The sequence below is a fragment of the Physella acuta genome, unplaced genomic scaffold (genome assembly GCF_028476545.2).
Source record: "Physella acuta isolate Inbredline_101_S28 unplaced genomic scaffold, ASM2847654v3 ptg000079l, whole genome shotgun sequence".
Classification (NCBI taxonomy): Eukaryota; Metazoa; Mollusca; class Gastropoda; family Physidae; genus Physella; species Physella acuta.
In genome coordinates, this window is record NW_026731599.1 from 1,122,469 (window position 1) to 1,147,784 (window position 25,316).

The 25,316-nt window shown below is 41.5% G+C and overlaps 2 protein-coding genes across 2 annotated transcripts in view; one reads left to right on the plus strand and one right to left on the minus strand.

Annotated features, from left to right (window-relative positions):
* Positions 1–4,484: 4,484 nt before the first annotated feature.
* Positions 4,485–6,328, minus strand: LOC131955490 (cytochrome P450 27C1-like). The gene has a single exon (XM_059319623.1). It carries the CDS (start codon positions 6,118–6,120, stop codon positions 4,603–4,605), a length of 1,518 nt encoding a protein of 505 aa, XP_059175606.1. The 5' UTR covers positions 6,121–6,328; the 3' UTR covers positions 4,485–4,602.
* A 3,697-nt stretch (positions 6,329–10,025) lies between these two features.
* LOC131954707 (kinase non-catalytic C-lobe domain-containing protein 1) overlaps positions 10,026–25,316 on the plus strand; it is a 47,297-nt gene continuing 32,006 nt past the window's right edge. Inside the window, exons 1-9 of the mRNA XM_059318461.1 lie at positions 10,026–10,355; positions 10,859–10,908; positions 11,931–12,183; positions 13,229–13,341; positions 14,014–14,128; positions 18,364–18,500; positions 20,212–20,346; positions 22,264–22,383; positions 23,028–24,348. Coding sequence (XP_059174444.1) covers positions 10,049–10,355; positions 10,859–10,908; positions 11,931–12,183; positions 13,229–13,341; positions 14,014–14,128; positions 18,364–18,500; positions 20,212–20,346; positions 22,264–22,383; positions 23,028–24,348 — 2,551 coding nt within the window. The 5' untranslated portion in view covers positions 10,026–10,048. The remainder of the gene's footprint in view (positions 10,356–10,858; positions 10,909–11,930; positions 12,184–13,228; positions 13,342–14,013; positions 14,129–18,363; positions 18,501–20,211; positions 20,347–22,263; positions 22,384–23,027; positions 24,349–25,316) is intronic.

Genomic DNA, 25,316 nt, shown 5'->3' on the forward strand with positions numbered 1-25,316 from the left:
TCTATAAGCTATAAACACCTTCAAATTTTGAACACCCCCTCCGAATTTGATACTCTAGTCTATATATTCGCTATACTGGTTATGTCCCCATAAGTTAATTGTTTTTTATTGTTTTAGTTTACTCTTTATGTGCGTGTCATTGTTTTAGTTTACTCTTTATGTGCGTGTTATTGTTTTAGTTTAATCTTTTTGTGCGTGTTATTGTTTTAGTTTACTCTTTTTGTGCGTGTAATTGTTTTAGTTTACTCTTTATGTGCGTGTTGTTTTAGTTTACTCTTTTTGTGCGTGTTATTGTTTTAGTTTACTCTTTATGTGCGTGTTATTGTTTTAGTTTACTCTTTATGTGCGTGTAATTGTTTTAGTTTACTCTTTATGTGCGTGTAATTGTTTTAGTTTACTCTTTATGTGCGTGTTGTTTTAGTTTACTCTTTATGAGCGTGTTATTGTTTTAGTTTACTTTTTATGTGCCTGTTTTACAACTATTTTCTAATAATATGCCACTATTTACATGCCACATACTTTTATATATCCGCTATATATCCGCTATATACACGATAAATGCCTATTATCTACTTGTTTTACACCTGGGATATACCTTGTGTTACCTAAATCTATTATACAATTTTAGATACAAGGTTTAGAAAGGGACTGATATAACTGGGTGTGTAATATAACTGTGTGTGTAATATAACTGTGTGTGTGTAATATAACTGTGTGTGTGTGTAATATAACTGTGTGTGTGTGTAATATAACTGTGTGTGTAATATAATGAAGTAAAAACAACATGTCGTCTAACTGCACTACTTTGACGTGTAGCTGACTCTGTACACACCACTTGAGTATAATAGTCTACGTGTGTACACCTGTACACACCACTTGAGTATAATAGTCTACGTGTGTACACGAGAGTGTACATGTTTAAGCGGTGGCCTACATTGGGCTCTAGCGCCGTATCAATATTCTATCGATTGATTTAGACAGGTATTAAATTCTTGGGCTTTTGAGAGTCTCGAGTCAATGAACGCTTGAATGACGCTGAAGCGAACCAACACATTAACACACACACACACACACACACACACTTTGTTCTAGGCCACATTAACACGTACAAGTCTAGGAATTTGTATGTATGTGTGTGTGTCTGTCTGTGTGTGTGTGGGGGTAATTTTAAAAGGATTTTAAGAGCCTAAAATTGTTGATCATATGGCATTCGAAATCTGAAACTGCTGACCCATTCGTGAAGTCCATGCAGACGGGGGTAGGGTGGTGGGGAGGGAAGGCAAGGGGGTGTCCACGCGTGGACTATGGGTTCGTCTATCTAGACGGCCACACGTTAAATAAACAACAGAAGACAGACACGACTTTTGTGACACGACTTTTGTGACACGACTTTTGTGACACGACTTTTGTGACACGACTTTTGTGACACGACTTTTGTGACATGACTTTTGTGACACGTCTTTTTTGACACGACTTTTGTGACACGTCTTTTTTTACACGACTTTTGTGACACGACTTTTGTGACACGACTTTTGTGACATGACTTTTGTGACACGACTTTTAAAACATGACAAATGTTTGAATCTACCTCATTCAACTTTTGTTTCAAATTAAAAACTACGTACTTGATAATACTTGTCAATACTGGTTCTTTGGACTCAACAATACGTAAAGATAATAAATTGTGTGTTGATTTCTAACTCTGAATATTTAATAAATAGGCCTTCATAGTGGCGTCGGTTGGTCGGGTGTTACCTGGTGCGGCTCCTAATTGTGTCACCCCCACCCTCAAAGAAATTATATATATATATATATATATATATATATATATATATATATATATATATATATATATATATATATATATATATATATATATATTGTTACGATCCCAAGGGATCATTACCCGTGTTTGGCCCATCGAGGAGAAAGGTCACCAGCGCGCTTGAATAGCCGGCCAGGTAATTAAAATGAAATGCGGAGGCATGTTCATGTACTGGCCAGTATAGGCCGTGAGAGTCTGGGGGTCTTGACGACCACACCGAGGATTGGATTCCACTCTGGGGCGGAGCAGAATTGGAGCCTTCGGGGCTCGGCTAGACGGGGCCGAGTGTACCGTCATGGACGGATCTGACCTAGGGTCGGGCTCTAATTAAAATTTTAGAATATGAAGATATGAAATATTTCATTCACTTAGATCTATAGATCTGCTTATCAAGACGTACGCTATGAAATGTTTACAGTTTTCTCGGCCGGACCTAATAAAAATTTCTTTTAAAAAAAACACATAAATACCATTGAACAGCCGGGTTTTTAACGGAATCATTTAAGTCTTTTGATCAAGTTGTGCATTTAATTATGATTTATTCTAGTGTTGTGTTGACTAATAAAGTATATAATTTGGTTTTAATTTTTTTTCTAATAGTAGGTATTGTAGACCATGTTATTTTTAATGTGTCAGATTTTTAGCTACTTAGTTTTTTCTTTGCTTTGTCACTAAAATCGTTCAACATGTAGTAAAGCACATTGCGTTTTGACCAATAACTATTTCATACATTATTTTTTCCAAACAAGTATAACACTAAAAATATATAGGCTTATAGTTCACGTGAAATGGGTTCCCTTGGCTAGTTATAACATAAAAGTTTGTTATTAAAAAAATGTTTTTATACAATTTTTTTGTGCTTTAATTTACAGTAGAGTTTCATGACTAATAAACCCGGAGTGATCTCGCCTAAACTTTCTCGAATATTCTCATATAACACTACGTGGGATGGCAACTCAGAATATAGACATGATTTTCAATCCATTTTTAATTACTTAAACTTTTTTAAAATAGCATAGAATCTAGTAGAAAAAAAAAGATTTGCGCACCAACTGAACGCCAAACAGTATGCGTATAATAGTGCGGAATATTATTAGTTTTTTATAAATTCACACGTTTTTTTTTTTTTGAGAAATCGGAAATAGCGTAAATTACAACTTCCGGTCAAAAGAAATTACTCAAGATTTGAGAGAAGGCAGAAAATTAGATGTTTTACTTATTTGTGAAATTTTGTTTAACTATCTGCAATAATAGTTGAATTATAGGCTTTTGAAAAACCAAAAGTATAATAAATTCCACTTTCGGTTACCGGAAATCGCTGAAAAGTTGATACAGAACTAGAAATTTGATACAATACCTGTATATAAAATTTCATCAACCTAGCCGTAACGGTACTCAAGTTATCGTATTCACAGACAGACATACACACACAGACATACGGACAGAGTTGCAAAGCCCAATTGTTCCTACTGGATTACACATAGAACGCTGAAATTCTGATAAATCTGCGTTTATAATTTTTGCCCGATTAAAATAAGTCCCCTAAGCTCCGTATATGATCAAGTAAAACGATGAAAACTGTCAAAATTTCATGAGATTTTTGTGCTCGATTACAATACTTCCTCTATACTCTGTATACTACGAGAAAGTAAAAATAAATTAGGCATCCAATTAAGTCAAATTTAATGTCAGATTGCATTGTCTTCATGTCTTGACCCACGTGCCAACTTTGAAACGACTCTGTCAGTTAGAAGTGCCCGAAATTTCGCTCGAGCGTTTCGATCTATGATGACAGACATACAGACATACAGACGAGGAAGCAAGTTAAATTTTAAAAATTCATAGAAAAACGTTTTAATAACAAGCTATTATCTAATAATGCTTTAAAAAGGAAGAGACCCACGCTTTTCTTTATAGTAATTTAAATAGTAGTGTATAATTTATTTTCTACTTTTTAGTGCATAATTACATAAAAGCTTGTAATTAAAACGTTTTTCCTGAAAAAAAATTTCAGTACTTAAATTTTTAAAAATTTACAATAGAGTTGCATGACTAAAAACCATGCGCACCTAATGAACGGGATGACGCGTGTCTAATAGTGCGGAATAGTTTGATGAGACAGCCTACTAATTTGGACACAATTTGAATTAATTCATAAAAAATTAATTAGGCAACCAATTTCGTCAAATTTAGTGTCTTGTAGCATTGTCTTCATGTCTTGACCTACGTGCCATTAGTTTAAAGTGTCCAAAAAAATTTTCTGGGTCGTTTCGATCTAGCTAGACAGACAGACAGACTGGCGACAGAGACAGTGAAGCTTGCAAAAAGAGCTTGTAAAAAATGCATAAAAACGTTTTATTAAAAAGCTTTTATGTAATAATGCACTAAAAAGTAAAAAAGAAATTATTTTCTTTAAATATAAAATAATACACTACTATTGAAATAACTATAAAGAAAAGCGTGGGCCACTTTATTATCTATTGGATACCTTGACTAATATTTAGAAAGAGACCAACGCTTTTCTTTATAGTTATCTAAATACTGGTGTACTATTATCTATTTAAAGAAAACGACATATATATATGTATATATATATATATATATATATATATATATATATATATATATATATATATATATAATTTAAGAAAGTGTTCTGTGACATTGAAGCTTTGAATGGGGGTCAATAGGAGGAGTTTTATGACCCCCCGAGCGCCTCCTTGCCTACGCCGATGTCTCTAGTACACATCCGAAAGTTGACTTGATGCTGACAACGTTCAGTGGATGCTTGAGAAGCGGAAGTGGATTGGTTGTTTGGGTGTAATGAAGGGCGTGTAGATTACCTCTAGACGCAGCTCCGGCTCCAGCAGCTGGACACGCAGCTTTTGGAGCAGTTTGGCCATGGCCACCAGCAGCTCCATCTCGGCGAACCTGCGGCCAATACAGCTCCTGGCTCCATGGCCAAACGGCAGTGTGGCGAACGGGTCGATCCTCCTGTCAACGTCCTGCCGCAGCCAGCGCTCCGGCAGGAATTTCTCCGGCTCGGGGAAGTGCCGGGGGTCACGAGAGCTGCGGCTGCTGGACATGATGACGCTGGTGCCCTGTGGGACGAGGTAGCCGCTCAGCAGAGTCTCGCGTGCCAGGATCCTCTCCGTGCCGTTGGCCAGCGGGAAGTTGAGCCTCATGGACTCCTTCAGGCACGCCTTCACGTACTGCATCTTGGCCATGGCTGCTGACGTCACTGGACCGTCCTGACCAATCAGCTCAACTATTTCTGTCCGGGCTTTTTCCTGCTGCTCGGGGTTTCTGGCCAGGTTGTACAACAAGATGGCCAGATTTCTGGCAGTCGAATCAGTGCCAGCTATCAGCATGGAGTCGATGATGGCCAAAATCTGCTCCAGCTGGAGGTTGCTTCTAACGACGAGGGAGGCCAGCAGGTTTGACTCCATGCCGTCTGCTGTCTGTACCTCAACCTTGACCTTCTCGACGTAGCGCGATGCTTGCTGTCGGATGTACCGCATGGCCGCCTCGTACTTCCGGTAGAAGGCGTCATATGACGTCAGCAAGTAGCGCCTCTCTATGCCAATCATGGAGGTGAAGGTCGCGTGCAGCACGAACTTGAAGGCCGCCAGCAGCTGCTCCCCCTGTGAGTCCTGCAGGAAGCCCAGCCGCTGGTTGAAGCAGACGACTGCGATACTCTCGGCCGCGAACTTGAAGAAGAGTTCAGACTGGCAGGCGGCGCTCAGATTCTCTTGGAGCCTGGAGACCAAGTCGTCTGCCACCTGGTTCTGGGCGGGCAGGTAGTGCAGACAGACCTGGGGCGTGTTGAGGAGTGGGTTGAGTGGGCTTCTCAGGGCCTGCCAGGCGGGGCCAGACACGGTGCCCAGGGCAGGGGGCAGACCGTTTCGTTCCCGGTACACCTTACTGAGCAGCATGAGGCGACGCAGGGGGTAGGGGCCGTCTGACCGGAAGACGGCCTCGGCGTCACGCGCCGAGTCCGTGTGGACGGAGTAGTGCTGGCCCAGCCGCGTCTTGAAGATGGCGCCGTACTTGTCGTGTAGCGAGTTGACCAGCTCGCCTAGAGACTCGGGCGTGAAGCGGCTGAAGGGCTGGAAGAGCAGGCGCGTCCCTAGGTAGGGCAGCTTCTTCAGCCCCCCAGGGCCGGGCATCTGGGACAGGCTGCCCGCTGGTTGGGGGGTCACTTGACTGCTGGACTTATGGCTGCTCGCTGTCTGCAGTAAGCGAGCAAACGTCACGTGGTACTGTGTGAGTTTGTTACAAATCCCGACATTCATCCTTGACCTTTATGCAGATAGTTCGTGTGGCTGTCCTTGACCCTTATGCAGATAGTTAAGTAGTCAGACTGAAACTAAGACAATCTTGTGACCTGGGTATTGAGGTTGGTGAAAACACTTCTACACATCCTTGTGTAAAGGTTTCCTAAATGGTGTGAGACTTGCTCATGTAACGTGCCAGTGTCAGATGAGACATGACAGTGTCATATGTGACATGACAGTTTAGAAAACGCTGGAAAGCTGACGAACAGGACCAGTTATACAAAACTCCAAGCAACGCGATTGGTCAATTGGTGATAAGAGAGGCTTGTGGTCAAATCGTTGATCTCTAGTCGTCAAGTGTCATTCTAGCTTTCTGATGGCCATCTTACTTGTTGGCCCGACCTGATGGCCAGCCAACTCAGAGGCGTAGCGAGGGCGGGACTGGGGGTGGGGGGCGGGTCGCACCGGGTGACACCATTTATGGGGGCTTGACATTGAGGCAAAACAATTGCAAAAGGTAAAGAAGAAAATGGTTTTTGCTAGTTCCATTTTTTTATTAATTAAAGTTAAATAGTCTTTTAAGTACAAATCGACAATTATTACAAGAGGGTGGGGTGACGCCATGACGTAAACGTGCTAACAATAGAGAAAAGAATGCTAAATCCACTGTATTATTAACAGATTATAGATACACATCGTTATTATTAAGTGACGGCACACAGACACGCATATATATATATATATATATATATATATATATATATATATATATATATATATATATATATATATATATATATATATATATATATATTTATATATATATATATATATATATATTGTTTCTTGGAGGGGGGTGACACCACGAAGTGACACCCGACCTAGCGACACCACTGATCCAACTTGTTGTAGTTTGGGTGGGGGATGGGGAGATATTTTTCCCCACCCTGAGAGCGAACCACCTACCTAAGTCCCCCAGCACCGAGGACGTTGGATCCGAATACCCCCCCCCCTCACCCCCTTGGCCCAACATCAAACAACCCCTGCTGATTAGAGTTGATCCTCTACAGATAAAGATCTTAACAACTACAAACAAAATGCTTTAAATAGTCGCCTTCCCGCTCATGACAAAACTATCTTGAGTTGATGAGAGAATTATTTTTAGCTTTTAAAATCCTTCTGGCTTATCGTCCCCTGAAGGCTTCTTATGTCAAAGTAGTTCATTGCGCATATTTTCTCTTTATAAATTGACGAGCATATATTTCTTGACTTGTCATACCAATATTAACATCGATGATGTTGTAAAAAAAAAGATTCATTTTCAAAACGAATCATTTTAATTAACGTCGTATGGAATAAACGAAGTCAAAGAAAATGTTTCATCTTTCACAAAAATTTAAAAACTTTACAAATTACTTTACTTTGTTCCTTTATTGCTTATTACTTCCCTTGATAGATCACACACAAAATATTACTTCCCTTTTTTAAAAAAAATTACATGGGGGGGGGGGGTGAAATAATTTTTATTAGTGTAAGGGACTGGAGAGCTATTTAATTATCATAATTATTGTATTACAAAAATGCGAATGTCGCTTTTTTGTGTTCCTGTTAAGAATTGTTGTGGTTTTTAGTTAAGTAGTCCGCTATTATGGCGCGGATATGATTTTGATTTTAAAACTATTTAAGGTTGCTTTGTTTGTCTTGTTTACATTTTGATGTTATTATTTATTCCAACTTTGTTTTGGTGTGTAGTTCCACTTTGTTTCATGGCGCGAATGTTAGTTATTGTTGTATCAGGGACTATCTTCTTGTGTGTAGTATGTGGTCTTTGGTTTAATGCAAAATTTTGAATTTGTTGTTTGTTCGTGAACGTTTGTGGACAGGGAGGGACATTCTGTGGAAATGTGAGGCCTGTGTGTTGAAGTATTTCGGTGTCGTATATATGAAAACAAAGGCTCGTTAAAACTAAAAGAATGCAATAATATCTACACTCTCTACACCTATTCTAAACACAAAATACATAAACCGGGTGTGATCTCACCTAAACTTTCTCGAATATTCTAATATAACACTACGGGGGATGGCAACTCAGGACATAGACAATATTTGTAATCCATTTTTAACTGCTTAAACTTTTTACAATAAAAGCATACTGCCTAGCTTCGCTTAGGTTTTCAAAAACACTTGAGAATTTGAATAATTAATTATTTAGTGATGACTGAGGTGTGGAGTGCTTAATTTTAAACAGTAATGCTAATTTTAGAGAATATGTTTTTTTTTTTTTTTTTTTTTTTTTTTTTTTACAGAAAGCTTTCATGTTTTATATTCTTTTGACCAATATGAGGTTAAACGTCTTACGGCAGAGACAATATGATACTGATTTTCACAAATCAGACTAATGCACTTAAATGTTAGTTTCCTGTAAAAGTAGGATGTCAATATTGTGTTTATTTATTATGTTGTTTATATAATGTGTTTGTCCCTAGCCCCCCTGATGTTCAATGTTGCCAGAGTTAGCATGAATTATTTGGGGTTTTCTTTCGAACATCTGTTTCTGGAGGGCTGGATGGTGGTGGTCTTTTAACGCCAAACTTTCCAGCCGCTGGTTTGCTATCCCGTTGGGCCCCTTTAGAGAATATGTTGTTGTTGTTTGTTGATTAAATTCCGTTTTCAGAGAAAATATTAGGAAGTTCGCAAACGTATGACTAAAATGGAAATAGAACTACAGATGTTCCATGAACAGTATATCTCATAATTTATATTACATTGACTTTTAAAATTTATTTATTTATTTAATTAGGATACGAACCTTAATTAATAACTTAAATTTTTAGTGAAACAAATGCTATACTTCGTCATTTTCTGTTTATGTTTAAAATAGTATACAATTATTTGAAAAATAATTATTTTAAAAAGGTTACCTCCCTTGAAAATTGAACGAATGACGTATGTCTTTGTTTACTTTTTTCTTAACAAATTGTTGCTATGCTTATATAAGAAAATACGGTTTCTGGACATATTTAACGACTATAATAATGGCTTTATCCGAATGGAATAAAGTTTTTTGTTACCCTCCAGGGTCGATCTACGACCTCACAAAATATCAGGGGGATCGTTCGGCATTTTTTTAAATATAGCTCATATGAGGAGAATTTAACTCGCGGTCACTTTTTAGCCCTCGCCGTACGAGTAGAGGCTGACCGATAGTTTACCCATAAGGCCGATTCATTTACCCAGGTTTATCGAAAAGTTGAGCCAGATGTACGGAGCCGAAGTACCGAAACACTGTTTTGAAAATAATTATCGTTTTTCACCAAATTAACAAAGTTTATTCAGGGAAAATTCGGACCGGTCGGTTCTAAAGGTCTTCCGGGGTTTTCCGGAACATATCATAAGTTTTTTTTTTGCCACCCCCGAGGGTCGGTCTACGACCTCAGGAGTTATGAAAAGGTTCCTACGTTCCTATTGTGAGATCCTGCTAAACTGTTGCACTTTGTGTGAATGTTTGTTTTTCTCTAGAACTTCTGTGTGAATGTTTTTCTCTAGAACATCTGTGTGAATGTTTATTTTTTCTCTAGAACTTCTGTGTGAATGTTTTTCTCTAGAACTTCTGTGTGAATGTTTTTCTCTAGAACATCTGTGTGAATGTTTATTTTTTCTCTAGAACTTCTGTGTGAATGTTTTTCTCTAGAACATCTGTGTGAATGTTTTTCTCTAGAACTTCTGTGTGAATGTTTTTCTCTAGAACATCTGTGTGAATGTTTATTTTTTCTCTAGAACTTCTGTGTGAATGTTTTTCTCTAGAACATCTGTGTGAATGTTTTTCTCTAGAACATCTGTGTGAATGTTTTTCTCTAGAACATCTGTGTGAATGTTTATTTTTTCTCTAGAACTTATGTGTGAACGTTTTTCTCTAGAACACGACAAATAGACATGGGGCTCTGAGATGGATCAATCTACACCACTGGACGGCGATAGTCCATCATCCATGGATGGGGTTAGTCCATCATCCATGGATGAATTAAAGATGGGCGCCGAGATGGAGGAAATGCCAACGGCCTCGCTGTCTGAAGTGATGGCCAGCAGGAACCACTACCTGCACGAGACGGAGCTGTGGGCCCTGTGTCGTGAGTGCTGCCTCACCTTGGAGTACGTGCACGACTGCGTCGACCTATTCATGTCGCTCTGTATCAGCCCCGACACGGTGGCCTTTGACCCTGAGGGAAATGTCTGTTTTCTAGACCTGGATATGGGTCAGTTGATTCCTTTATATATATATATATATATTTATTTATTTATTTATTCATTTATTTATTTATACATTAATTAATTAATTAATTAATTAATTCATTCATTCATTCATTCATTCATTCATTCATTCATTCATTCATTCATTCATTCATTCATTCATTCATCCATTCATCCATTCATTCATTCATCCATTCATTCATTCATTCATTCATTCATTCATTCATTCATTCATTCATTCATTCATTCATTCATTCATTCATTCATTCATTCATTCATTTATTTACTTATTTATGTATTTGTTTAATTATTTATTTATTTTATGTATGCTTATATATATATATATATATATATATATATATATATATATATATATATATATATATATATATATATATATATATATATATATATATATATATATATATATATATATATATATATATATATATATATATATATATATATGTCTATGTGTAAGTATTTATGTCTAAAAATTTTCTTCCAGAGCCCGATCCGATGTTTGTCTCGCCGGAAGCTGGTGGAAATTCTTACAAGGTGAGTCTCACTTGGTCCACAGTCTACCTGTTCTCATTTGGTCCACAGTCTACCTGTTCTCACTTGGTCCACAGTCTCACCTGTTCTCACTTGGTCCACAGTCTCACCTGTTCTCACTTGGTCCACAGTATCACCTGTTCTCACCTGTTCTCACTAGGTCCACAGTCTCACCTGTTCTAACTTGGTCCACAGTCTACCTGTTCTCACTTGGTCCACAGTCTCACCTGTTCTCACTTGGTCCACAGTCTCACCTGTTCTCACTTGGTCCACAGTCTCACCTGTTCTCACTTGGTCCACAGTCTCACCTGTTCTCACTTGGTCCAGTCTCACCTGTTCTCAATTGGTCCACAGTCTCACCTGTTCTCACTTGGTCCACAGTCTCACCTGTTCTCACTTGGTCCACAGTCTCACCTGTTCTCACTTGGTCCACAGTCTACCTGTTCTCACTTGGTCCACAGTCTCACCTGTTCTCACTTGGTCCACAGTCTCATCTGTTCTCACTTGGTCCACAGTCTCACCTGTTCTCACTTGGTCCACAGTCTCACCTGTTCTCACTTGGTCCACAGTCTCACCTGTTCTCACTTGGTCCACAGTCTCACCTGTTCTCACTTGGTCCACAGTCTACCTGTTCTCACTTGGTCCACAGTCTACCTGTTCTCACTTGGTCCACAGTCTCACCTGTTCTCACTTGGTCCACAGTCTCACCTGTTCTCACTTGGTCCACAGTCTCACCTGTTCTCACTTGGTCCACAGTCTCACCTGTTCTCACTTGGTCCACAGTCTCACCTGTTCTCACTTGGTCCACTGTCTCACCTGTTCTCACTTGGTCCACAGTCTCACCTGTTCTCACTTGGTCCACAGTCTCACCTGTTCTCACTTGGTCCACATTCTCACCTGTTCTCACTTGGTCCACAGTCTCACCTGTTCTCACTTGGTCCACAGTCTCACCTGTTCTCACTTGGTCCACAGTCTACCTGTTCTCACTTGGTCCACAGTCTCACCTGTTCTCACTTCGTCCACAGTCTCACCTCTTCTCACTTGGCATGACCCTCCTCTACGTGACCGAGTTTAACACCCGGAGTGCCGACCCCCAGGCGCAGCTGAGCGACGCCTTCACCGACCTGCTGGCCTCGCTAACCAATGAAGATGTTGACCTTCGACCTGACCTTGAGGCTGTTCTCTCTGCCTGTAGTGCAGGTCTCAAGGGTCAGGACTCTCAGGAGATTTGTTTGAGAATCGTTGGTCTGGACAAACAGGAAACTTCTGACGTCACAGGCAAGTCGCAACTTTTGACTCGTCATAGGGCTGTGCTATAAGGGCGTGTAACAGGCTATAGGGGCGTGTAACAAGGCTCTAGGGGCGTGTAACAAGGCTCTAGGGGCGTGTAACAAGGCTCTAGGGGCGTGTAACAAGGCTCTAGGGGCGTGTAACAAGGCTCTAGGGGCGTGTAACAAGGCTCTAGGGGCGTGTAACAAGGCTCTAGGGGGCGTGTAACAAGGCTCTAGGGGCGTGTAACAAGGCTCTAGGGGCGTGTAACAAGGCTCTAGGGGGCGTGTAACAAGGCTATAAGGGCGTGTAACAAGGCTCTAGGGGGCGTGTAACAAGGCTATAAGGGCGTGTAACAAGGCTATAAGGGCGTGTAACAAGGCTATAAGGGCGTGTAACAAGGCTCTAGGGGCGTGTAACAAGGCTCTAGGGGGCGTGTATCAAGGCTCTAGGGGCGTGTAACAAGGCTCTAGGGGCGTGTAACAAGGCTCTAGGGGCGTGTAGCAAGGCTCTAGGGGGCGTGTAACAAGGCTCTAGGGGGCGTGTAACAAGGCTCTAGGGGGCGTGTAACAAGGCTATAAGGGCGTGTAACAAGGCTATAAGGGCGTGTAACAAGGCTCTAGGGGCGTGTAACAAGGCTCTAGGGGGCGTGTATCAAGGCTCTAGGGGCGTGTAACAAGGCTATAAGGGCGTGTAACAAGGCTCTAGGGGGCGTGTAACAAGGCTATAAAGGCGTGTAACAAGGCTCTAGGGGGCGTGTAACAAGGCTCTAGGGGGCGTGTAACAAGGCTCTAGGGTGCGTGTAACAAGGCTATAAGGACGTGTAACAACGCTATAAGGGCGTGTAACAAGGCTATAAGAGCGTGTAACAAGACTCTAGGGGCGTGTAACAAGGCTCTAGGGACCGGGTAACAAGGCTCTAGGGGCGTGTAACAAGGCTCTAGGGTGTAAGAAAGTTATACTTAAATATTTAGATTCAAGACGCTTCTTACTGAAAATTACGTTTTTAAGTGACAAAAAAAACAGATGGGGAAAAAAACTTCTATTTTCCCAGCGAGTCCAGTGTTGACCAACACAAAGAAAGATTTCAACGACAACTGTCTTACACAAACAGACAACGGCAACTGTCTCAAAACTGTTGAAATAGTGCAGACACAGACTACACAGGTATGTTAGTTGTTGAGGCCTAACGTGCTACTGTAGGAAAGTGATGTTTTTTGTTACGTGCTACTGTAGGAAAGTGATGTTTTTTGTTACGTGCTACTGTAGGAAAGTGATGTTTTTTGTTACGTGCTACTGTAGGAAAGTGATGTTTTTTGTTACGTGCTACTGTAGGAAAGTGATGGTTTTTTTACGTGCTACTGTAGGCAAGTGATGGTTTTTTTACGTGCTACTGTAGGAAAGTGATGGTTTTTTTACGTGCTACTGTAGGCAAGTGATGTTTTTTACGTGCTACTGTAGGCAAATGATGTTTTTTACGTGCTACTGTAGGCAAATGATGTTTTTTACGTGCTACTGTAGGCTAGTGATGTTTTTTAGGTGCTACTGTAGGCTAGTGATGTTTTTACGTGCTACTGTAGGCTAGTGATGTTTTTTACATGCTACTGTAGGCTAGTGATGTTTAGATTGTTGAGGTTTTACGTGCACACAATGTGTGTGACAGACGTAGGGCCTACACCTGCTAGAGGTGTTCTCATGTAACCCAGGTGTTCTGATGTAACCCAGGTGTTCTGATGTAACCCACGTGTTCTGATGTAACCCACGTGTTCTCATGTAACCCAGGTGTTCTCATGTAACCCATGTGTTCTCATGTAACCCATGTGTTCTACCTCTGCCCAGGTGCTGTCTCTTGCCGACCTCCTGACCAGACTTGACCGTGACCTCTCTGAACGTGAGTTGTGGTCACTCTGTAACCAGTCACTCTCCTCACTTAGAAGGAAGAAAAAACATTTGCGTGAGTTTCATTTGCGTCAATTTCATTTAGTTGTTCATTTAACTTACAATTGGACTTGAGACCTCACCACCAACATGACATGATGTCACACTACCAACATGACATGATGCCACACTACCAACATGACATGAGACCACACTACCACATGACATGAGACCACACTACCAACATGACATGATGCCACACTACCAACATGACATGCGACCACACTACCACATGACATGAGACCCTACAACCACATGACATGATGCCACACTACCAACATGACATGATGCCACACTACCAACATGACATGATGCCACACTACCAACATGACATGATGCCACACTACCAACATGACATGAGACCACACTACCAACATGACATGAGACCCTACTACCACATGACATGAGACCCTACTACCAACATGACATGAGATCACACTACCAACATGTCATGAGACCCGACAACCAACATGTCATGAGACCCTACTACCACATGACATGAGACCCTACTACCACATGACATGAGTCCACACTACCAACATGTCATGAGACCCTACTACCACATGACATGAATCCACATTACCAACATGTCATGAGCCCTACTACCAACATGACATGAGACCCCACTACCACATGCTATGAGACCCTACTACCACATGACATGAGACCCTACTACCACATGACATGAGACCCCACTACCACATGACATGAGAACCTACTACCAACATGACATGATGCCACACTACCAACATGACATGATGCCACACTACCAACATGACATGATGCCACACTACCAACATGACATGATGCCACACTACCAACATGACATGAGACCACACAACCAAATGACATGAGACCCAACAACCAACATGACATGAGACCCCACTACCAACATGACATGAGACCACACAACCAAATGACATGAGACCCCACAACCAACATGACATGAGACCACACTACCAACATGACATGATGCCACACTACCAACATGACATGAGACCACACAACCAAATGACATGAGACCCCACAACCAACATGACATGATGTCACACTACCAACATGACATGATGCCACACTACCAACATGACATGAGACCACACTACCACATGACATGAGACCACACTACCAACATGACATGATGCCACACTACCAACATGACATGCGACCACACTACCACATGACATGAGACCCTACAACCACATGACATGATGCCACACTACCAACATGACATGATGCCACACTACCAACATGACATGATGCCACACTACCAACATGACATGATGCCACACTACCAACATGACATGAGGCCACACTACCAACATGACATGAGACCCTACTACCACATGACATGAGACCCTACTACCAACATGACATGAGATCACACTACCAACATGTCATGAGACCCGACAACCAACATGTCATGAGACCCTACTACCACATGACATGAGACCCTACTACCACATTACATGAGTCCACACTACCAACATGTCATGAGACCCTACTACCACATGACATGAATCCACATTACCAACATGTCATGAGCCCTACTACCAACATGACATGAGACCCCACTACCACATGCTATGAGACCCTACTACCACATGACATGAGACCCTACTACCACATGACATGAGACCCCACTACCACATGACATGAGAACCTACTACCAACATGACATGATGCCACACTACCAACATGACATGATGCCACACTACCAACATGACATGATGCCACACTACCAACATGACATGATGCCACACTACCAACATGACATGAGACCACACAACCAAATGACATGAGACCCAACAACCAACATGACATGAGACCCCACTACCAACATGACATGAGACCACACAACCAAATGACATGAGACCCCACAACCAACATGACATGAGACCACACTACCAACATGACATGATGCCACACTACCAACATGACATGAGACCACACAACCAAATGACATGAGACCCCACAACCAACATGACATGATGCCACACTACCACATGACATGAGAACCTACTACCAACATGTCATGAGACACTACTACCACATGACATGATGCCACACTACCAACATGATATGAGACCCCACTACCAACATGACATGAGACCACACTACCAACATGATATGATGCCACACTACCAACATGACATGAGACCACACAACCAAATGACATGAGACCCCACAACCAACATGACATGAGACCCCACTACCAACATGACATGAGACCACACAACCAAATGACATGAGACCCCACAACCAACATGACATGAGACCACACTACCACATGACATGAGAACCCACTACCACATGACATGAGACCACACTACCACATGACATGAGACCCTACAACCACATGACATGAGACCCTACTACCACATGACATGAGACCCCACCACCACATGACATGAGACCCTACTACCACATGACATGAGACCCTACTACCAACATGACATGAGACCCCACTACCACATGACATGAGACCCCACTACCACATGACATGAGACCCTACAACCACATGACATGAGACCCTATAACCACATTACGTGAGACCCCACTACCACATGACATGAGACCCCACTACCACATGACATGAGACCACACTACCACATGACATGAGACCCCACTACCACATGACATGAGACCACACTACCACATGACATGAAACCCTACTACCAACATGACACGAGACCCCACTACCACATGACATGAGACCCCACTACCACATGACATGAGACCCTACTACCACATGACATGAGACCCTACTACCACATGACATGAGTCCCCACTACCAACATGTCATGAGACCCTACTACCACATGACATGAATCCACATTACCAACATGTCATGAGCCCTACTACCAACATGACATGAGACCCCACTACCACATGCTATGAGACCCTACTACCACATGACATGAGACCCTACTACCACATGACATGAGACCCCACTACCACATGACATGAGAACCTACTACCAACATGACATGATGCCACACTACCAACATGACATGATGCCACACTACCAACATGACATGATGCCACACTACCAACATGACATGATGCCACACTACCAACATGACATGAGACCACACAACCAAATGACATGAGACCCAACAACCAACATGACATGAGACCCCACTACCAACATGACATGAGACCACACAACCAAATGACATGAGACCCCACAACCAACATGACATGAGACCACACTACCAACATGACATGATGCCACACTACCAACATGACATGAGACCACACAACCAAATGACATGAGACCCCACAACCAACATGACATGATGCCACACTACCACATGACATGAGAACCTACTACCAACATGTCATGAGACACTACTACCACATGACATGATGCCACACTACCAACATGATATGAGACCCCACTACCAACATGACATGAGACCACACTACCAACATGATATGATGCCACACTACCAACATGACATGAGACCACACAACCAAATGACATGAGACCCCACAACCAACATGACATGAGACCCCACTACCAACATGACATGAGACCACACAACCAAATGACATGAGACCCCACAACCAACATGACATGATGCCACACTACCAACATGACATGATGCCACACTACCAACATGTCATGAGACCACACTACCAACATGACATGATGCCACACTACCAACATGATATGAGACCCCACTACCAACATGACATGAGACCACACTACCAACATGACATGATGCCACACTACCAACATGACATGAGACCACACAACCAAATGACATGAGACCCCACAACCAACATGACATGAGACCCCACTACCAACATGACATGAGACCACACAACCAAATGACACGAGACCCCACTACCAACATGACATGAGACCCTACTACCACATGACATGAGACCACACTACCACATGACATGAGACCCCAATACCACATGACACGAGACCCCACTACCACATGACATGAGACCCTACTACCACATGACATGAGACCCTACTACAACATGACATGAGACCCCACTACCACATGACATGAGACCACACTACCACGTGCCATGAGACCACACTACCACATGTCATGAGACCCCACTACCACATGTCATGAGACCCCACTACCATATGTCATGAGACCCCACTACCACATGACATGAGATCCTACACTTACATGACATGAGACCCCACTACCACATGACATGAGACCCCACTACCAACATGTCATGAGACCCCACTACCACATGTCACTCATCTGTCAACAGCTGCCTACATATCTGTGGAGACCCTGCTCATTGGCTCGTCTGGCTGTGTCACCTTCCAGCCCATCCCCGAAGACACGCCCCTGCAAGTCTTCTACATGGCGCCAGAGCTACAGGAGAGGGGGATCCTAAATGAGAAGGTTGTATCTCACTGTCTTAAGGTTGTATCTCACTGTCTTAAGGTTGTACCTTACTGTCGTAAGGTTGTATCTCACTGTCTTAAGGTTGTATCTCACTGTCTTAAGGTTGTACCTCACTGTCTTAAGGTTGTACCTCACTGTCTTAAGGTTGTACCTCACTGTCTTAAGGTTGTATCTCACTGTCTTAAGGTTGTATCTCACTGTCTTAAGGTTGTATCTCACTGCCTTAAGGTTGTATCTCACTGTCTTAAGGTTGTACCTCACTGTCTTAAGGTTGTATCTCACTGTCTTAAGGTTGTACCTCACTGTCTTAAGGTTGTACCTCACTGTCTTAAGGTAGTATCTCACTGTCTTAAGGTTGTACCTCACTGTCTTAAGATTGTACCTCACTGTCTTAAGGTTGTACCTCACTGTCTTAAGGTTGTATCTCACTGTCTTAAGGTTGTACCTCACTGTCTTAAGGTTGTACCTCACTGTCTTAAGGTTGTATCTCACTGTCTTAAGGTTGTACCTCACTGTCTTAAGGTTGTATCTCACTGTCTTAAGGTTGTATCTCACTGTCTTAAGGTTGTACCTCACTGTCTTAAGGTTGTATCTCACTGTCTTAAGGTTGTACCTCACTGTCTTACGGTTGTATCTCACTGTCTTAAGGTTTTATCTCACTGTCTTAAGGTTGTATCTCACTGTCTTAAGGTTGTACCTCACTGTCTTAAGGTTGTACCTCACTGTCTTAAGGTTGTATCTCACTGTCTTAAGGTTGTACCTCACTGTCTTAAGGTTGTATCTCACTGTCTTAAGGTTGTATCTCACTGTCTTAAGGTTGTACCTCACTGTCTTAAGGTTGTATCTCACTGTCTTAAGGTTGTATCTCACTGTCTTAAGGTTGTATCTCACTGTCTTAAGGTTGTACCTCACTGTCTTAAGGTTGTATCTCACTGTCTTAAGGTTGTACCTCACTGTCTTAAGGTTGTAACTCACTGTCTTAAGGTTGTATCTCACTGTCTTAAGGTTGTACCTCACTGTCTTAAGGTTGTATCTCACTGTCTTAAGGTTGTATCTCACTGTCTTAAGGTTGTATCTCACTGTCTTAAGGTTGTATCTCACTGTCTTAAGGTTGTATCTCACTGTCTTAAGGTTGTATCTCACTGTCTTAAGGTTGTACCTCTCTGTCTTAAGGTTGTACCTCTCTGTCTTAAGGTTGTACCTCACTGTCTTAAGGTTGTATCTCACTGTCTTAAGGTTGTACCACACTGTCAAAAAGGTTTGAGAAAAGAATAAAATGTGAAATTGAGCAGTAGAGAGTGTTCCACATTTTTCTTGTTATATATATATATATATATATATATATATATATATATATATATATATATATATATATATATATATATATATTCCAGCAATTGTGGTTTAGCCTGTGATGAGACCCCTAAGCGCGGGTCGATGTTTTGACAATAAAACTTTAAACTTTGGTCCACAGACTTGCCTATTTGGCAATAAAAAAAACCTATAAACTTTGGTCCACAGACTTGCCTATTTGGCAATAAAAAAAACTTTAAACTTTGGTCCACAGACTTGCCTATTTGGCAATAAATAAAAACTATATACTTTGGTCCACAGACTTGCCTATTCGGCAATAAATAAAAACTATATACTTTGGTCCACAGATTTGCCTATTCGGCAATAAATAAAAACTATATACTTTGGTCCACAGACTTGCCTATTTGGCTTGGGTAAAACGTTGCTGGCAGCTGCAGGCAACCAAAGGACGGAGACTGTGGAAGTTCTCATTCAAGCTCTCACACACAAGAACCCTGAGCAACGGCCGGACTTAGGCACCGCCCTTCGTGTGAGTCGAATTACGTCATGCACGTCAGGTTACGTCATAGGCAGTCAGATTACGTCATAGACAGATGGAATCAGGCTATTTCACGCGATCTTCCAATGAAATTTTTAGAATTTGAGAAGCTTGGCTAGTAAATATTTCATGTCCGACTGGAATCTTAGCCACTTAGATTGGCATTCAACAATCTTAAAGATGGCCGCAAGTTTCTTTTTATCTGAACAAAGATTGCTATAGGGAACATAATTGCTAGGGAACAAATATTGCTATAGGGAACATAATTGCTAGGGATCAAATATTGCTATGGGAACATAATTGCTAGGGATCAAATATTGCTATGGGAACATAATTGCTAGGGATCAAATATTGCTATGGGAACATAATTGCTAGGGATCAAATATTGCTATGGGAACATGATTGTTATAGGGCTTGTAAGTCTCTTTTACTTAAAATTTGAAATCTCGTTAGCCAGGGTCAGGTGAATTCGCAAAGATCATTATCAGTTTTTACTATTTTAAATAACTTAACAATAGCGTAAGTAACTTTTATTTCTTTTTTCACCGATTTAATAAACATATTCACAATTGGTTTGAAAAATACTAGCTGGCTAGTATGATATGAAGTTGATGACCTACTTACAAGCCCTATAGGGAACATAGATTGCTATACACTAACAAAAATGTAAAATAAAAAATACGTTTATAAAAAACAATTTAATAAAAATTGTAGTGACAATTTAAGCGCAATTTCCTTATGTTAATAAGTAAATCATCCTATAAATATAAACTCCTACACGATGCTCAGTTTAAACCACACAAGCAGAGCTAGTCCCCGCCCCCTCGCGAGATCTGCGCGAGTCTGGCCAATGGCAGCGTGTGTAGCCGTTACCTCTCACTAGCGACTGCCTCAGCCGGTGTGCTTGGTTTGGAACTTTGGGATGAGGGTGGTAGAAATATTTGTATATTCTTAGTAATCTTAGCCAATACAAATTAGAAGAAATTAATTTGTTGTGACCGAACGAAATGATATTTTTGAAAACTTTCTTCGGCAATATTGTTCTAAATTATGGCAGGAATCGATTGGTAAATGTTTCAAGTCGCTAAGTGGTCTGGTTGCCGAGATGGGCCAAAAACTGCATTTTTTCGAGGTTTTTTGGCTTTTCCGGGAAATCCAGGAACTAGTCCTCGATATTGCTTTGTTGAGGAGGAGATACGACTTAAAGCTGCGGACACACATTCATCTATCCAGAAATGACGCATTATTAAACGCAATTTTTCTTTTTTTTTTTTTTTTTTTTTAAATTGCGCTAAAAATTATTTCTGTCTGCAGTCAAGGGTTCGTCGCTATATTAACATGCAAGATAGTTTCTTCATTTTAAAAAATTAGTTAGTCGACAGGGGGTAGGTAGGCTCTAGTAAAAAGAAAACTTTTTTTAATATTAGCGAGCAAACCCTATTTTTAATTAGCCTAAATTCTGTACTTCTATTTTTAATTAGCCTACATTCTGAACCGATCCCATATACAACTTTTTTTCTAAAAACATAGCTTCGCCTATTCTGGTTCTAAGTTGTGGAACAATCTTCCTAATAAAATAAAACTATCTAGATCTGAAAATATATTCAAAACTAAACTAAAACAACAATTATTTAATGACCCCCCCCCCCCCCCCCAACTGACTCATTGCAACATTTCTCATTCATCTATTATATTCTTATTTTATCTCTTTTTGTATTATAACTATGTAATATTATTTCTTTATGTATTCTTTATTTTTAGTGCTGTGTTACTACTATGTTTGTTTATTTTAAAATAGCCAATGTGAAAAAGGCCTCCGTGATTACTATTGAAAAATAAATAAATGAATAAATGAATAAATAAATAAATGAATAAATAAATAAATGAATAAATAAAACCTTTTGACAGCTTTGCCAGGAGTTTGATCTGGCCAACACCAGCAGCTCTCAGCAACACTGTGAGAACCTCTACAAGTCAGCTATCGGTGTAAGAGCAAGTGTAGAGGTCAGTGTAAGAGCAAGTGTAGAGGTCAGTGTAAGAGCTAGTGTAGAGGTCAGTGTAAGACCTAGTGTAGAGGTCAGTGTAAGAGCTAGTGTAGTAGTCAGTGTAAGACCTAGTGTAGAGGTCAGTGTAAGAGCTAGTGTACAGGTCAGTGTAAGAGCAAGTGTAGAGGTCAGTGTAAGAGCTAGTGTAGAGGTCAGTGTAAGAGCAAGTGTAGAGGTCAGTGTAAGACCTAGTGTAGAGGTCCGTGTAAGAGCTAGTGTACAGGTCAGTGTAAGAGCTAGTGTACAGGTCAGTGTAAGAGCAAGTGTAGAGGTCAGTGTAAGAGCAAGTGTAGAGGTCAGTGTAAGACCTAGTGTAGAGGTCCGTGTAAGAGCTAGTGTACAGGTCAGTGTAAGAGCTAGTGTAGAGGTCAGTGTAAGACCTAGTGTAGAGGTCACTGTAAGAGCTAGTGTAGTAGTCAGTGTAAGACCTAGTGTAGAGGTCAGTGTAAGAGCTAGTGTAGAGGTCAGTGTAAGACCTAGTGTAGAGGTCAGTGTAGGATCTAGTGTAAAAACCAGGTCCTCACTTTATTCTATGTAAAGAAATCGAAAGTGTGGAGGGGAAGGGGGGGAGTCTAATTGCTGTTTTCGAGCGATGAAATGAGATTTCCTATTGTGTATTTTTCTCAGAACAAAGAGGCTGACAGTAGTATGTTAGAAGAGAAATCTGCTTCTGCCTTCAAACCCGCCAGCAACACGAGCACCACGCCTCCAACTCTGTTCAAGCCAGTGCCGAGACAAGCCAATGAGCCGCGAGTTCCATCGGCATTTTCATCTCCGGCTACACACTTCAGACCTATCGTCATCCAAGAGGCGCAGAGGTCAGCAGGGCAGAGGTCAGAAGGGCAGAGGTCAGCAGGGGCTGACACTACTGTGGTGGCCAAGCTGAAGCAAATCAAAGAAAATCTCAGCAGGCACAGAGAGCCAGGCAAAATGGTGGACACTTCCGGTCATGTTCACGCTCAGCAGACGCAGCATTTAGATCACTACTCCATCTCAAATCAGCATTTAGATCACTACTCCCACGCGGAAGAATTGGCCTCAGCCATTGCCCAGCACTTAAAAAGTCACTTGATGCGAGCCCCGCAATCCTCTGGGCAAATCACCTCCTCATCACCACCCGCCTATGTGTTACCACAACCTTCCCAGCCCAGTCAGACTTACTTAACGACGGCCACTACAGTTCACATGTCTACAGGAAACTCACGCCATCCGCACCACACAACTGTATTCAGCACCGCAGCCATGCAGCCATCTGCAGTCTCAAACAGCAGATATCAGTTTTCTTTGCCCGGCTCTAGCAACCTTCCCCTCCCCTATACATACCTGCAAGATTCTGCCACAGGTTACTTGCTGCCCTTCCCATCCTACCCTCCGACACACCCCTCGCTGGGTGGCGCCACTCTACCTCATTACTCCACAGCCCTGGTGGAGCAAGCACTTCCTCACACAGTTTGGAACAATCAAGAACATTTTAGATTGGCCAGTGGCCACTACGGGGGTGGGAGGGAGCCAGACCTGGGCCCGGGCTACAGGGGTGGGAGGGAGCCAGACCTGGGCCCGGGCTACAGGGGTGGGAGGGAGCCAGACCTGGGCCCGGGCTACAGGGGTGGGAGGGAGCCAGACCTGGGCCCGGGCTACAGGGGTGGGAGGGAGCCAGACCAGGGCCCGGTCTCTAGGAATGAGAAATCGCTCCTACACAACAGCAAAACAGCCCACAAGACGTGGCGTGGGGTCCAGGACTCGAACACGTCCTCTCCGTCGCCGTCTAAAGACTCGGGCATTTGTTTAACAAACCCGCAATATCCCAGCGAGAGCTTGATGGACAAGCTACTTGCCAGCACACACGAGTCAGACAAGCAGGACATGCTACACGATGTTCTCAAAGTTATTCATCAAACATTTTCAGAGGATGGGATTTTAGACAATGGCTTGGATGACATAGCTTTAGGTAGGTGTCTAAAAACTATTTATTACTCATATCAATTGTTGTGGATATATCCTGTTGATAAGTTATACGATTGCTAGTGTGTGTCTGATGGCAAGGGATAGTCTTCGTATGTAAGACGTTTTGTCGAATGTAATGCTGCAATCAGATCGTTTTCCAACGGAAACCAGGTCGACTAGTACTATCAATATCTTAAATATGAATCCGTTTTCTCTATTATTCGTGTTTAATTTTTTTTCGAGGTTATCACGTACGATTTGGGTGTGTAGCAACTTAAAATGACGAGCTATGTATTGCAAAATGAACATAGTTCAATGAATGTGTGTTTGAAAGTTTTATATAGGACGGTATTAAATTGCAAAACTTCATAAGCGCAAAAAGAAATAAAAAAAATTATTACAAGTTATTATTATCCAGGCAAAAATCTAACACTTTTGTATATCAGTTTATTAATTACTCTTAATACTTGTTTTATGTATTTAGTACATTTGTAAATATTATTTTTAATGGACGACAGAATGGAATGGGATATCTTTTTCGTCAATAATAAATTATTTAATTTCACGGTAATATTTTATTAATTGGAAAATTGATTAAAATATTCAAATTTCAAAGTTTTAACGAATAGAGGTTTTAACAATGCACTTGAATACTTTTCAAACAACGAAAAACTAATTCTGAAAATTGTAATAATATTATTAGTTACTTGACCGAATTAAAGTAGTCTGCTAATTCAGGAGAAATTTCGTGTGGGGTTGTGGAGGGTGGGTGGGTATGTGTGTGTTTGCATGCTTGTGCGTGTGTGAACGAAAATTGGGGATGGACATGATGAGAGCAGTGATGTAGTGCTACTAATTAAACCATCGGATAAGTTGGTCCGTCTGTGTGTGATCTAGTGCTGCTAATTAAACCATCGAATAAGTTGGTCCGTCTGTGTGTGATCTAGTGCTGCTAATTAAACCATCGGATAA

Coding starts and splice junctions, on each gene's coding strand:
- LOC131955490 (XM_059319623.1), bottom strand. CDS start 6,120: ATGAATGTCGGGATTTGTAACAAACTCACACAGTACCACGTGACGTTT.